Here is a 12,000-nt window from a genome sequence, read left to right as displayed (position 1 = left end):
GTGAAAACGCGCGGCTCCCGCCGGCTGTGCAGACCCTCTGACACCCGGGGGTTTATTTGAGCAGCGCTCCCTTCGGGCAGCCGGCCCCGAGCGCTGCGGCGAAGCGGGCGCTCCCATCAGGCCGCGCCGGCACCGCCCTGAGGTGGCAACGGCTGCGCCGAGCCTGCGCGAGGGAAGTGGGGGGCGGGGACACGGGGCGGGTGGGCGCGCGCGCGCGTGCGTGCGTGCGTGCGTGAGGGCGCTGCGTTGGGAGCGCGCGACGATCCCGGAAGCGCGGGGGCTAGGGCCGCGGTCTGGGCAGGCGGCAGGCAGCGCGCGGCGGGCCGGGCCCGCTCCGAGGGGAAAGGGAGCGCGAGGCTGCGGTGACGGCGGCTCCCCGCCCCCCGCGCGGCGGCCATGACGAACTTCATCTCGGTGCAGCTGAAGAAGGCCTCGGAGGTGGACCTGGCCAAGCCGCTGTGCAAGTTCATTCAGCAGAGCTACCCGGGCGGCGACGCCCAGGCCGAGCACTGCCGCGCCGCCGAGGAGCTCAGCAAGCTCCGCAAGAGCGCGCTCGGCCGCCCGCTCGACAAGCACGAGAGCGCGCTCGAGACCCTCCTCAGGTAGGGGCGGGAGGGCCGGGCCGGGCCAGGACGGCACAGGCCTTTCAGCGGCCCGCCGCGCCGCGCTTACCCTCCCCCTCCACCATCCCTCCCCCTCCGCCATCCTTCCCCGCTCCTCCCGCTTCCGGCGGGGCGGGCGGGCGCGCACCTCTGTCTCCCCAGGTGCCCTGAGGGGCCCCGGCGGCAGCTCCGGGCCCAGGCCCTGGGCGCGGCGGAGCCGGAACCAGGTGCGGGCGGGCCCAGGTGTGGGCGGCCCGCGCAGGGCGGGGCGGGGCGGAGCGGACGGTCCGCCGGGGCTGCCGGGCGGGCTCCGGCGGCCTGCGGGTTGCGTGCCCGCCTCCCCGCCGCGGGCCTGCGTCTGGGGCGGGCGTCGCAGCGCTCGGGTGTGTTGCAGCATCTTGGGGTCCCCCACCCTCACCGCATGGCTCGGGTCTTGGGCGTCGTGGGGTGTCGTGTGATGACAGCGCAGGGCCGGCGGCGCGGCAGGCTGGCGGGGAGGCGTAGGGAGGAGGCCTCGTCCCGATCAACTTCCCCTTCCGAGTGTTTGTAACGTGCCAGTGACGGCTGGATCTAGGTAGAGATTAAAGACTATTTTGCTTCTCAGAAGAGAGCAGGTGTGTCTTTTGTTTCAGTGTTGCATTTTGCTGTTACAGCTGACAGCTTTCTCTTCAGTTTTGGTTGTGGTGTTTGTTTTTTTTACTGTCATGTTTTCCTGCAGTTGTCTGTGTTTAGCAGCTTTTTGATGTTTTTGCAAAGTCACATCCTTAAGTTCTACTTAACGTGCTTAGTTTGCTATCAGAAAGTTTACATGGTGCCTCTGTTGTGCTGGAATTATAGGTTAGATGAGCAAAAGATTAATCTGTGCCTTCTGCCCGGTAAACTGCACAAGCAGGACTAACTAAGCTCCGTCATCTACAAAAGCACTCGCTCTTTCCTATCTCTCTAGAACATTTATGGATTGCGGTATTGACTTACTGTGCTAATCCTATTGGTCTATTTCTCTATGTTGGAAGTAGTTTGAGCCCATTTATTTGTAGCTCATCTACTCACTGAGGTCACTGTGATTCATTCACTAGGTTAATACTAAGTACACACTTCTATTTGCAAAGCTGGGATCAAAGATTTGCAGTACCAGAGTATGAGTTTTTACATAGTGGCAGCAAATTTGTTTGTTTGTTTTTTAAAGAAGGAAAAAAGATAGAGGGATTTTTCTAGTATAGGGAGAAATTATACCTGTAGACATGACACATTTCCGTAATATGAACAAGTAGAAATACATTTGATGTTCACTAGAATTTCTTATTTATAAACTTAAAAAAATGAAGAGGAATGGAAAAGAAACAAGTGACTTGTTAAAAAGAAGGCAAGATTTGTAAAATGAGTTACTGATGTTTTTTGAGCTTATCAACCCTTCACTGGGTGTTTGGGCTATAAAAGCTATGACTGTACTGATCATGTTTTACAGTATCTTAATATTTTCCTGTTCTATTCCTGTTTATTACTGCGTATGCTTTTGAAGGTAGTACTGTGTATGCATTTTGAAGGTCAAGGAAATAAGGAGCATCAATGAACTGAAAGAGGGACTCTGCTAGCCAAATTGAAAAGCGTATTATTATCTTCCCTTGAACGCTGGAAGTGAGCTTCCTTTTCTGACGGTGCCAATCAGGTTTGTGATTAGTTTCTATCTGAAATCTCTGTTTGGCCCAGCCACATCGTATGACTTCACCCTATTTAACAGCTCTACATTGCCAAAAGAAGAAAGCCCTCTCTTCAGTTCTGGTCCTTCTCTTATGCCATTTCTGGAAGGCAAAAGGTGTACATGGCTTTCTGACAGGTGAGCAACTTGAATGAGTTCAGTGGAAGGTCGGATGAGTACCAGGACTGGCGCAAGAGGATAAAAGTAGTGTTGCTTGAAAGCCAAGGGGCTGAGCGGGACCTCCCTCTTTTAGTCCAATAGGTCATTAAATTAATTCAAGCCATAGTATGCAACTTCACCTCAGGTTTTCTCTCTGAATAATGAAGGGAAACCACTTGTAATTGCATAATTACCAGTTTTCCTTTTGAGCCAATTCCGTATGCACCGATTTGTTCTCTCTGCTGTTGGTCAGTGATCAGCAGATGTCTTCAGCTGGCCCAGCTGCTGCAGTAGTCAGGAGGTGCTGAATGTGGCTCTGCACCGGTGCCATCCTATGTGCGAACAAGAAGTGATATCCCTGCCGCACAGAAGCTCCTCTCATAAAATACGTGCATTTTAAATTGTATTGTTTGAGAATATTTGTTCCCTTCACAGTGGAAATGAGATAAGATGAAGGTCTGAATTAACTGTAAATTTAGAGAAAATAAAACAATCAGATGTATGTTTTTCCCTATCTCTAACAAGTTATGAGTGGTTTGTCCCTGTCTGACCATTTATATTCATTACAGGCTGGAAAATAAGCCTGTTCTTATTCTGTAAGAATATTCTGACATATATTCTGTTCATATTCTGTAAGGCGTAGTTTAAAAAGTCAGACTGTCTGCACACCCAGAAGTTTGAAGTATCCAGCTGAGCTTATGATTGAAAGAGCACAAGCGTCTGAGTGCCTTGCATTTGCTCTGAAAATTCCCTTCCCTCTCCAACTTCCAGTATTTTCCTGTGGCTATTTAAGAGTTATACTCAGTCTTATGTTTAAGTAACAACTTTAGCAAGATTTTCATTAAAGTTGGAGTTTAAAACTGGTTTGCTAGTGAGGTAATGTTGGAAGAGCTAATTATAATGTGGATACCCTTTGGAAACATTTACTTCTTTGTGGCCTTTATAGACCGTAATACCCAGTAGAGCACTGTAGACCATTTAACTGTTAAGAAATGAGGGCTTAATCTTCTGCTAATTAATCTAGGATTTGCCCATGGTTTTGTAATCTTTAGAAGCCTTCTTTTGCTAAGTAGTTACTGCAGAGTTTCTTCTTTTATGGAAGAAATTAACTCAGTTGCAGCCCTATTTCCTAGGCAAACACTGACCAGTAAAGCTTTGAAAGTGCGTGGTGCGCTGTTTTTCGGCTGATGAACACAAGTGCTTCTCTTGGAGAAGTATTTGAGGTACCCAGTGAAAAGCGGCACAGTGTAACTGGGAAAGATCTCAGCCTGCCTCCAAGCTGTCTTTGTTTTCTGAGAATCTGAGTGCTCCGAAGGTGACGTAGGTGAGCTTGGTACAGATGTTTCCCCTTAAATTCTGTCACAGCAGATTTGATTTAGTGGTTTGGTTTTTTTTTTTCTTCTGAGTATAATTATAGCTTCAAGGGATTCCTTGCTTCCTCTCTCAATATTAAAGATATCCTTGACTTCATTTCCGTTTTCTGGAGGGATGGGGTGGTGGTGCGAATTTAATTGGTTTAATTTTGCTAACAGCTCTTGCAGTTCTTTTGTGGGGAAAAAAAAAAGGGGGAGGGGGTAGGGGTGGTTTTATTTTGAATGGTCAAATTCTCTGGGGGCTGAAAGTTGCAGTTCTGGTTTCCAGCTGTGAGTTGAGGACTCCAGTTCTTATCTAGAAGAGCGAAGGCAGATCTTTATGTTCTTTTGAAGGAGATTTTTCTTTATGATTCTTTGAAGGAGGAACAGGATTTGAGGTTCTCAATGCAATACATATATTTTAATTAAATTCTAATTTAAATCTTGACTTCCAACTCATTTGACTGCTGTAACTCATTTTTACTAGCATTTGGGAGTATGTAATGCCTGTTTTGGTGAAAGATTGCTGTACTTTGAGAACTAGATCTGTGTTCTGACGTCTGCCCTGCCTTTTATTGCTGTAGTTGGAACTGGGGCAGTTGATATGTTTGCATGGTTTTCTGTAGTTCATCACTCTGGCACAGCCGAACACACAATGCTCATCTGTGTTGCATGGTAACTTCTGTTCTTTGTCTCTTGATAGTTAGATTACTGTAAATTTTGTTTTAAATAACTTTTTAATAACTTTTATGTTTACCCTCATCCTTCAGTGTGTAACGGAGTCGTGCATCAGATGCGGCCATTCCTTTGATATTTATTTTCGGTCTTTGTACTGCTACTTCTACGCTGTTCTGTGTTTAACATCTTCATTTACCATTTTATTTATAGATGTTTAGTTTATATATACCATTATATTTATATATGTTTAGCTACTGCTAAACAAAACTAAATTATTTTGCATGGTTTGGTTTGTGGTTTTTTTTTGCTCTGCAGAGTTTTAAAGAGCTCTTAAATCTTCAGTAGAATTTCAACTTCTTTAATAAAAAGAAATGACACCACATGCTTAAAATAGTAAAGAAAATAGTAATGTAAGTTCTGAACTTGTATCAAACCAATGAAACAAAAAGCTCTCTGTTGTTGGTATTCATTGATGTTAAATGCAGCAATGTGCGTATTTGGGAGGAACATACACCTCCTTGGCTTACTTTCTTTTTCTTTGTGGTTCTGTTGACATACAAAGAATAGTCTGTTTCCAAATAGCCAACTTCAGGCACCCCAGACTTCACAAAGCCATTTAACAAGCTCTGCTTCTTGACTACCCTCATGGCAGATGAGGACAGGGTAATCGTGGAATGTGGGAAGACAACTCGGCTTCATTGGTGGCTTTTGGTTAACAAATTAAATTGAGGCAGGAGGAGACAGCATGGAAAGTCTTTGTGATACTACATGAAAACAACTGACAGTGAAGGAAGTACATTTAAATATATCAGTTGAAGTGATCTTCAGCACTAGTATTGAACTAACTTTTGCACTGCTTGTGTTAATCTGTAGCAGTGAAACCAATTAGGTTAGGAAATGGAAAAAAAAAAAGTATGGTGGTGTGATAAATCAGACCAAACTTAAACTGATGAGAGAGCATCAACATGCAAAGCTGAATTTCTTTAACTACAAAAGGGATGCTGTTCTGTACAATTTTTATAGACCAGGCCTTGGATGTAAGGTCACTTAAAAAAAATTGTAACTAAATGATATTTAACTATTGTTTCATTTAAAGTGGTATGTGCTTTCAAGGTATGACCATCAAATGAAAGATGAAGAAAACAGACAAATGAAAATCTTTTACAAAAATAAATACACATTCTTTTAAAGCCAGTACCTTTCATGTGCTAGCTTCATAATGTTGGAAGATATTACTTACAGTACTATCACGTAGTTTAAAATTATCAGACTCTGTTATTGCCAGTATTTTAGTTCTTTCTGAAAAACACCTTTGATTTATAAAGTTAAGTCTCTCAGGGGAGGTATATTTGAAATTTGACTTCATAATGTCTGCTCTTGTGCTAGCAACCTTAATGCTGAAGTGTGGCAAGGTAGAATACAGATTCATAGATTTGTGTAGACAGTGAGAAAAATTGCCATTAGCTTTAAAATCCACATTAGGGTTTGTTGTGTGGGTTTGTTTTTTTTTTTTTAACTATACGTTTCACATGCTTGGTAAGTTGTTAAAAATAAGAATTAATCTTGATTAAGCTGCTGACACGGTAGACATCTGCAGACTTTTTTTTTTTTTTAACCTTAGGAGCAATTTCTTTCAACTCAATTATTAGTGGAAGTCCTGCTGGGTAGCTTCTGATACGGCTTAGTATATTGTGTCTTAAATTGCAGTGGCTCACTTGAAGCCAGAAACCTGTAGTATTATATACATTGGGAGATATAATTCACTGAAAAATACGCTAACTATTTTTATTGTTGTATATGACTTTTAAAAATGCTTCTTGAATTTTTAAACAAACATTTATTGCCTGCAGAACATAGGTCTTGTGCATCTGCTTCATGTCTAGATCAATAGTGATTAATATTTAATGTCATGTAAGGAAACAGGAACAATGTTAACCCAGTTTCACAGACTGTGAAATTCATTACTACAAGGTGTTTTCTATATTGGGAATATAAATTGTTAAAAAAAGAATTTGACCAATATAATGTTGGTTGTACGCCCGTATGGCAAGTACTACAGGAGGAGTATAGGAAACAGGCATCACATGTTATACGTTCTCAGCAGTTGGCAGTTTAAAGGTTTTCTGTTCTGCATCCAGCCTATCATGTTTAACAAGTGGTGCAGGTGTGGAGTACAACGCAGGAAAACTTTGAATTGCTAACTGGTGCCTGGATGGATTGTGTGAGGGACTATGCTAAACTTGCTATATTATCTTTCTGGCATTCTTTCTTAAACATCTTCCACTGTGAGTAGACAAAATATTGGCACAGAGAAACTTCTGGTTTTAATTCACTGTGACTGCTACAATATAATCTAATGAAAACTAAGCTTACAACTAAATAATTTTATCAAGGATTAGGCTTTCCAGTTGATACTGTGCAAGGCAAATGGCATCTATTTCAAAGACGTTGAAGTTTAAACAGATGAGTCAGAAATTGTAGGGGACTGGGATATAATGTTAAGATCAAGAGAGTGCAGTGTAGCTTGTTAATATTATGTTAATGCTGTACTTAATTTACTTTTGCAGCATGACTTAATATCTAATGTACTCTTTCTCTTCCTGTATGTATACAGGGACTCCTTTGCATGACATTCTTTTCTAATCCACTCTCTATCAGACAGTGGAGTGGGTCAGCTTCGTCTGTGATACTCTTCTACTTCTGACTGAGATGGGGTTTCCACATTATCTGTGGAAGACTACCTCCTATTAAACTTGTTCCTCTACTGAAAAAATTCCTTTAGGCAGAATTTCTGTCTGTCCTGCAAATCCTCTGTAGTTAAAATGAGCTTCATGGCTTATTGTTGTGGGAGATTTTTGCACCCTTTTCCTTATGTGCCAGTGTAAGAAACAAAACTTTTAATTTGATTTATCTAATAGCTGTTTCTTCCTTTTTTTTTTGTAGATACTATGATCAGCTGTGTTCAATTGAACCAAAGTTTCCATTCTCTGAAAATCAGGTAAGAATACTTATCAAACCATTAAACTGAATCATGGCACTGGTGACATATGACTTCCAAGCCTGTACCTAATCCACTAAACACTACTTCTCTCGGGCAAGGCATTTAATCTCTTTGAGCCTTGTTTTTCTAATCTCTGTTTATTTTCTATTGTCTATACTGAAACTTCACCTCTCGTGGCCATAATTGTCTTCATTTTACAGATTCAGAAATGTTTTGAATTTAGCTAGTGGTCACTGCGGTCTAGGTCAGAAAGAGTTGTGCTGTGCTGATTTCTCTTCAGCTCTCCTTTTTCCAAAAAGTCTATTTCATGCTATGTTATAAGGCTTTTAAAAACCTAATTTCTATGGGAAAACTTTTAGTAAAGGATGGAATATGATCTTTGGTTTTTGAAGTAGAACAGATGTTTCATTCACAACAGCTAACAGAATAAGCCCACTTCAGAGCTTCCCACTTTATTCCTACCTCTGCATCTACAAATTACATAACTTTTATATAGACATGGCGTTCATTAAGCTTTTTTTTCCTACCATATTTCTTTAGAATCCTGTCTCTAAGGAGAAATTTAACTTAACTGCTGCCTATTGAAGTCTTCTTCAGATGGAATAGTTCTTTAGGCTTCTGTATTTTGGTAGAAAAAGATGTAGATTTTCTTTGGATGTGTTTACAAGTAGGACAGAATTTCCATTTCTTTTCTGATTAAATCATATTTAAATGGTAATGGTATGATTAAAAGAAAATGTTTATTTCAGACTTACACATTACAAGTAAAGGAATAGTTTTAATGCAGTTCAAACTGATTTGAGTTTTGCATGTAACTGCATTCACTTGTAGCCAAGAACTGCACATTGGTTTTTAATGTGCAAATGTTTTGATAGGGTGATCTCTAAACCCTGAGACATGGAAAACTGGAAAACTTTAGGAGCAAGTTTTGCAGATCTGTAAACTGTTCCATCAAAGGGAAGTAGTCGTCAGTGGAAGCAGCAATGAACAGCTGGGGACCAGAACTTCCTGAACTAGCATTGTTGCTAGAGGAAAATACATTATCAAACAGTATTGTTCTCTCTCTTAAGTTATTCTCCACAACTGCTTTAAAATGAGGAATTTTGCTATCTATTCTGGTCTGATACCAGTTGTCTACAACTAGTTTGATCAGCTGAATAAGGAATCAAATTGTGGAACTTCAAAGCAGATTCTGTGAAGTATTTGCATTGTCTACAAAATACATGCTGGAAGTGTAATATAAAACACACTGGTTTTACCTGCATTCTCTTTCCTGAGTGCATTTCCTGATAATGCTGCTGTTGAATTCACTCATAAAAATGAGTGAATTTTGGTATTACAACACAGTTCCAAATATGCTAGTAATTTGGAACAGTGGAAACTGCCTGGTTGGGTGATTTCCTTTAACTGTGACTCTACCTGACTGTCAGACTTCTTGGGAGAGGAATATCTTGGTTTGGAAATAAATTTATCTATCACTCAGAATATGAGCAGAGCTGAAAGATTATTTTGAGAATTTCTGTCTGGTCTGCTTGGAATGTTTTGAGCAAACTAAGAGGAAGGAAAAAAGGTATAACAAATTTTTTTAAATAGCTTGTGATGATTTCCTGAAACTTCCAGAATGTTTGTAATGTTACAAGTGAATGAAATGTTTTACGCAATTAGAATATAAAAGAATAAATATGTGAATTTGGGATATTTTCTGAAGATTTTGTATTTCATTTCAGAGATAAAGATCTATCTTTTTCATAACTTTCAGGTCTGTGTAACATTTACATGGAAAGATGCTTTTGATAAAGGATCACTTTTTGGAGGATCTGCCAAATTGGGTATGTGAATGTACTGAAAGTGCAAGTATTGATGATACTAAATTTTGAAAATTTTTTTTATATAGCTGGATTGTTAATAGTCTTTCTAGTATTCTCAACATAGCTTTCCATTGAGTTCAACTATATTGGTAACAGATTAAACACTTCAACATTGGTAATGAATAAATAGGCACCATGCAAAGAATTTGTATAAAATTGAGATTTAATATTAGTTTTCCAGAGGCACAAATAGATGTGCTGTCTGATAATAGTTGTGCTGTCTGCTCCACAGACTTTTTCTGGGAGCAACCCCAACTGACATTAATCAAAATTATTCAAGTTAACGTTAATTTTCAGTAGTAGGTTTTTGGTAATCCAGCTCTTACTGTTCTAAATAAATAAGATCCTCATGAGATGTGCTTGTGAGTGAGTGTGTCCCCTCCAGAAGAAGGGGAGTGATGGTAGCTGGCTTCAGTAACCCTAGTCTGATGTCACATTTTGTTCAAGAGAATAGAAAGATCTGCCCGTGCCCTGAAATGATTCTTCTATCACTTCTTTTTAAAATATTTTCATACAGATTTGAACACTTGGAAAGAAAAAAAAAGTATTTGTTTCCTGCAAACATAAGGAGTTTGAGTCTATGATTCGTTTTAGTCATATAGGGAAAATTCTGCACTGCAAATTCAGGATTATTAAATGGATTTGGAAGAGTTGCCAATAGAGAAACTAAGACTAAATCCCTTTGAGTTAAGTGAGGAGCTGTTCAGTTATGTATCATCATTCTTTAGTGTTTCTATTTATACCTAAGTGTTCATCATGACTAGCATTGCAAGATGACCATTGCAATTTTGAAGCTCCAGACAAAGACTGAAAAAATGTTGAAGTACTTATTCTCTTTTTAGGTTTTTTTGAAGTTTTTGTGTCCTTTATATAGTTCTTTGTTAGCAACTACTGAAAGTCTTTGTAGTTTTCCAGGTTCTGAATACATGTGCTAAAGTTGTGCTTGTGTGAATTATATGTGTAACAATACACCGCATTCCTATGGATAAGCAGGTGGTGCACACCTTTCCTTGCTTTATTTTCTAACTGTTCTAAGAAGTCTTTCTGGATAATTGGAGACCTTTCTGAAGATGCTGTGTTTTTTCTTAGAATTTGGTTGGTTCTGTCGTCTTTAGGGCTAGCATTTCATGACGATTGAACCTGTTTCATAGTAAAGTTCAGAATATTTAATTATGACTTAAACATAGCCTGTGAATCTCCAGAGATTTATAATAATTGTGAGAAAAAGAATCAGCAATCATAACATTAATGATTACCCTGAGAATTTGAATAAATGTGATGTTACAGCAGCTTGAGAAAGCTTGCTTGTCTGCAGGTTAATTATATACTAGTTTAAATAATCTGTGAGGCAGATGGCCAGAGATTTATGCAACAGTCCATGTGAAGTATCAAAGAAATTCTTAACTGAGATGTGAGAAATGCTCAGTTAACAAGCAATGGAATAAATTTTATTTTGAAACTTTAAAGCAGATCTTAGTGGAAAGAAATTAACAGAAGGAGTCTTTTAGTATATGTTTTTACAGTGCTGTATTGTAGATTATCCAGATGCTGCCCTCTAGATTAATGTGTGTATCTTTATTTCAGATCAGAATTAGCAGTGGGGTTTCTCAGTGTAAAGCAAAGTTTTCAGTTACTGAGGGAGCAAAATTTCTGTTGACTTCTAAGAGGAGGTGATCCTGTCTCCAAATGGAAATTCAATGTAAAACTCCTTTGACTTCCATGGGGCCAAGATGCAGGGGTGTGACTTGAGAGTTCTGGCTCTTGCTGTGGTGACAAACTGCTTTCTTCCCATCTCCCCCTAAATCCCAACTCTATATCATAGGGGTAGCTGACAGATACTGTGGCTGCTTGAAAAGTGACCCAGTTCATGGCATGCCTTGTAATCTGAAATATGTTGGCTTAAGTTAATAGGTAGAGCTATAAATGGATGAGTCTGAGGAAAATCTATATTGCTAAACAGCTGTTCTCACTGTAGTAAATCACACTTGAGATGCAATCCAGAGTATAAAGTAATTCTGCATATAAAGTAACTTTGCCCTTCAGAAACTTTAAAGCCATATTTTCTTTCCTTTCTTGTGTTTGTTTTAGTCTTTTGAATGATGTGTAAGTTGTACAAGATCTTATTTTTAGAAAAATTCTGGAAAATAAACTATAGAAGAGAGATGATCTAGATAAATAACTATTATCTTGATGAAATACAGTGACTGTGTAACTCACTTTTCTCTCAGGGAAACAAAATGGGAAAAACAACATGTCACATTTGTGGCTGCTTGTCTGAAAATTTAGTGCAGGTCAGGGAGCGCTAACATAGAAACTTCAGAGATATGTTAGATAAATATGTAGCTGTATAAGGAGGCTGGATGTTAATGAAATGAAATGTTAATGTGCCTCTTCAGTACCTTCATGTTTTAAGGATAACTTAGAAGTTGTACCTGGGTTTGTGAAATTGAGAATACAGAAAATTCAAACAGTGAATTTTCAAAGAGGAGTGTCTAGACACTTTTTAACAGTAGTAGGAAACTAATATCTGCAGTCTTCAGATTTTCCAGCGCTTGCATATGGCCAATAACCTTTTGAAAGCAATTAATAGATTCAAAATGGTTCCTGTTCAGATATTACTGTTTCTAGAAGTGTGGGCTCCATC

General features: G+C 39.8%; 1 protein-coding gene across 3 annotated transcripts in view; it reads left to right on the top strand.

The window, feature by feature from the left end:
- Nucleotides 1-232: 232 nt before the first annotated feature.
- PDCD6IP (programmed cell death 6 interacting protein) overlaps nucleotides 233-12,000 on the top strand; it is a 34,817-nt gene continuing 23,049 nt past the window's right edge. For 2 of the 3 annotated variants that reach the window (XM_075143118.1, XM_075143117.1), the window contains exons 1-3: nucleotides 234-602; nucleotides 7,431-7,485; nucleotides 9,248-9,317. In XM_075143118.1, the coding sequence (XP_074999219.1) occupies nucleotides 397-602; nucleotides 7,431-7,485; nucleotides 9,248-9,317 (331 nt within the window). In that variant the 5' untranslated portion in view covers nucleotides 234-396. Of the gene's footprint in view, nucleotides 603-7,430; nucleotides 7,486-9,247; nucleotides 9,318-12,000 lie in introns of all 3 variants that reach the window. The other variant, XM_075143119.1, reaches the window with a different exon arrangement.

Source organism: Calonectris borealis, chromosome 2 (genome assembly GCF_964195595.1).
Source record: "Calonectris borealis chromosome 2, bCalBor7.hap1.2, whole genome shotgun sequence".
NCBI lineage: Eukaryota > Metazoa > Chordata > Aves > Procellariiformes > Procellariidae > Calonectris > Calonectris borealis.
Note: the sequence above shows the minus strand (reverse complement) of the source record. Positions and strands in the feature narration are given on the sequence as shown.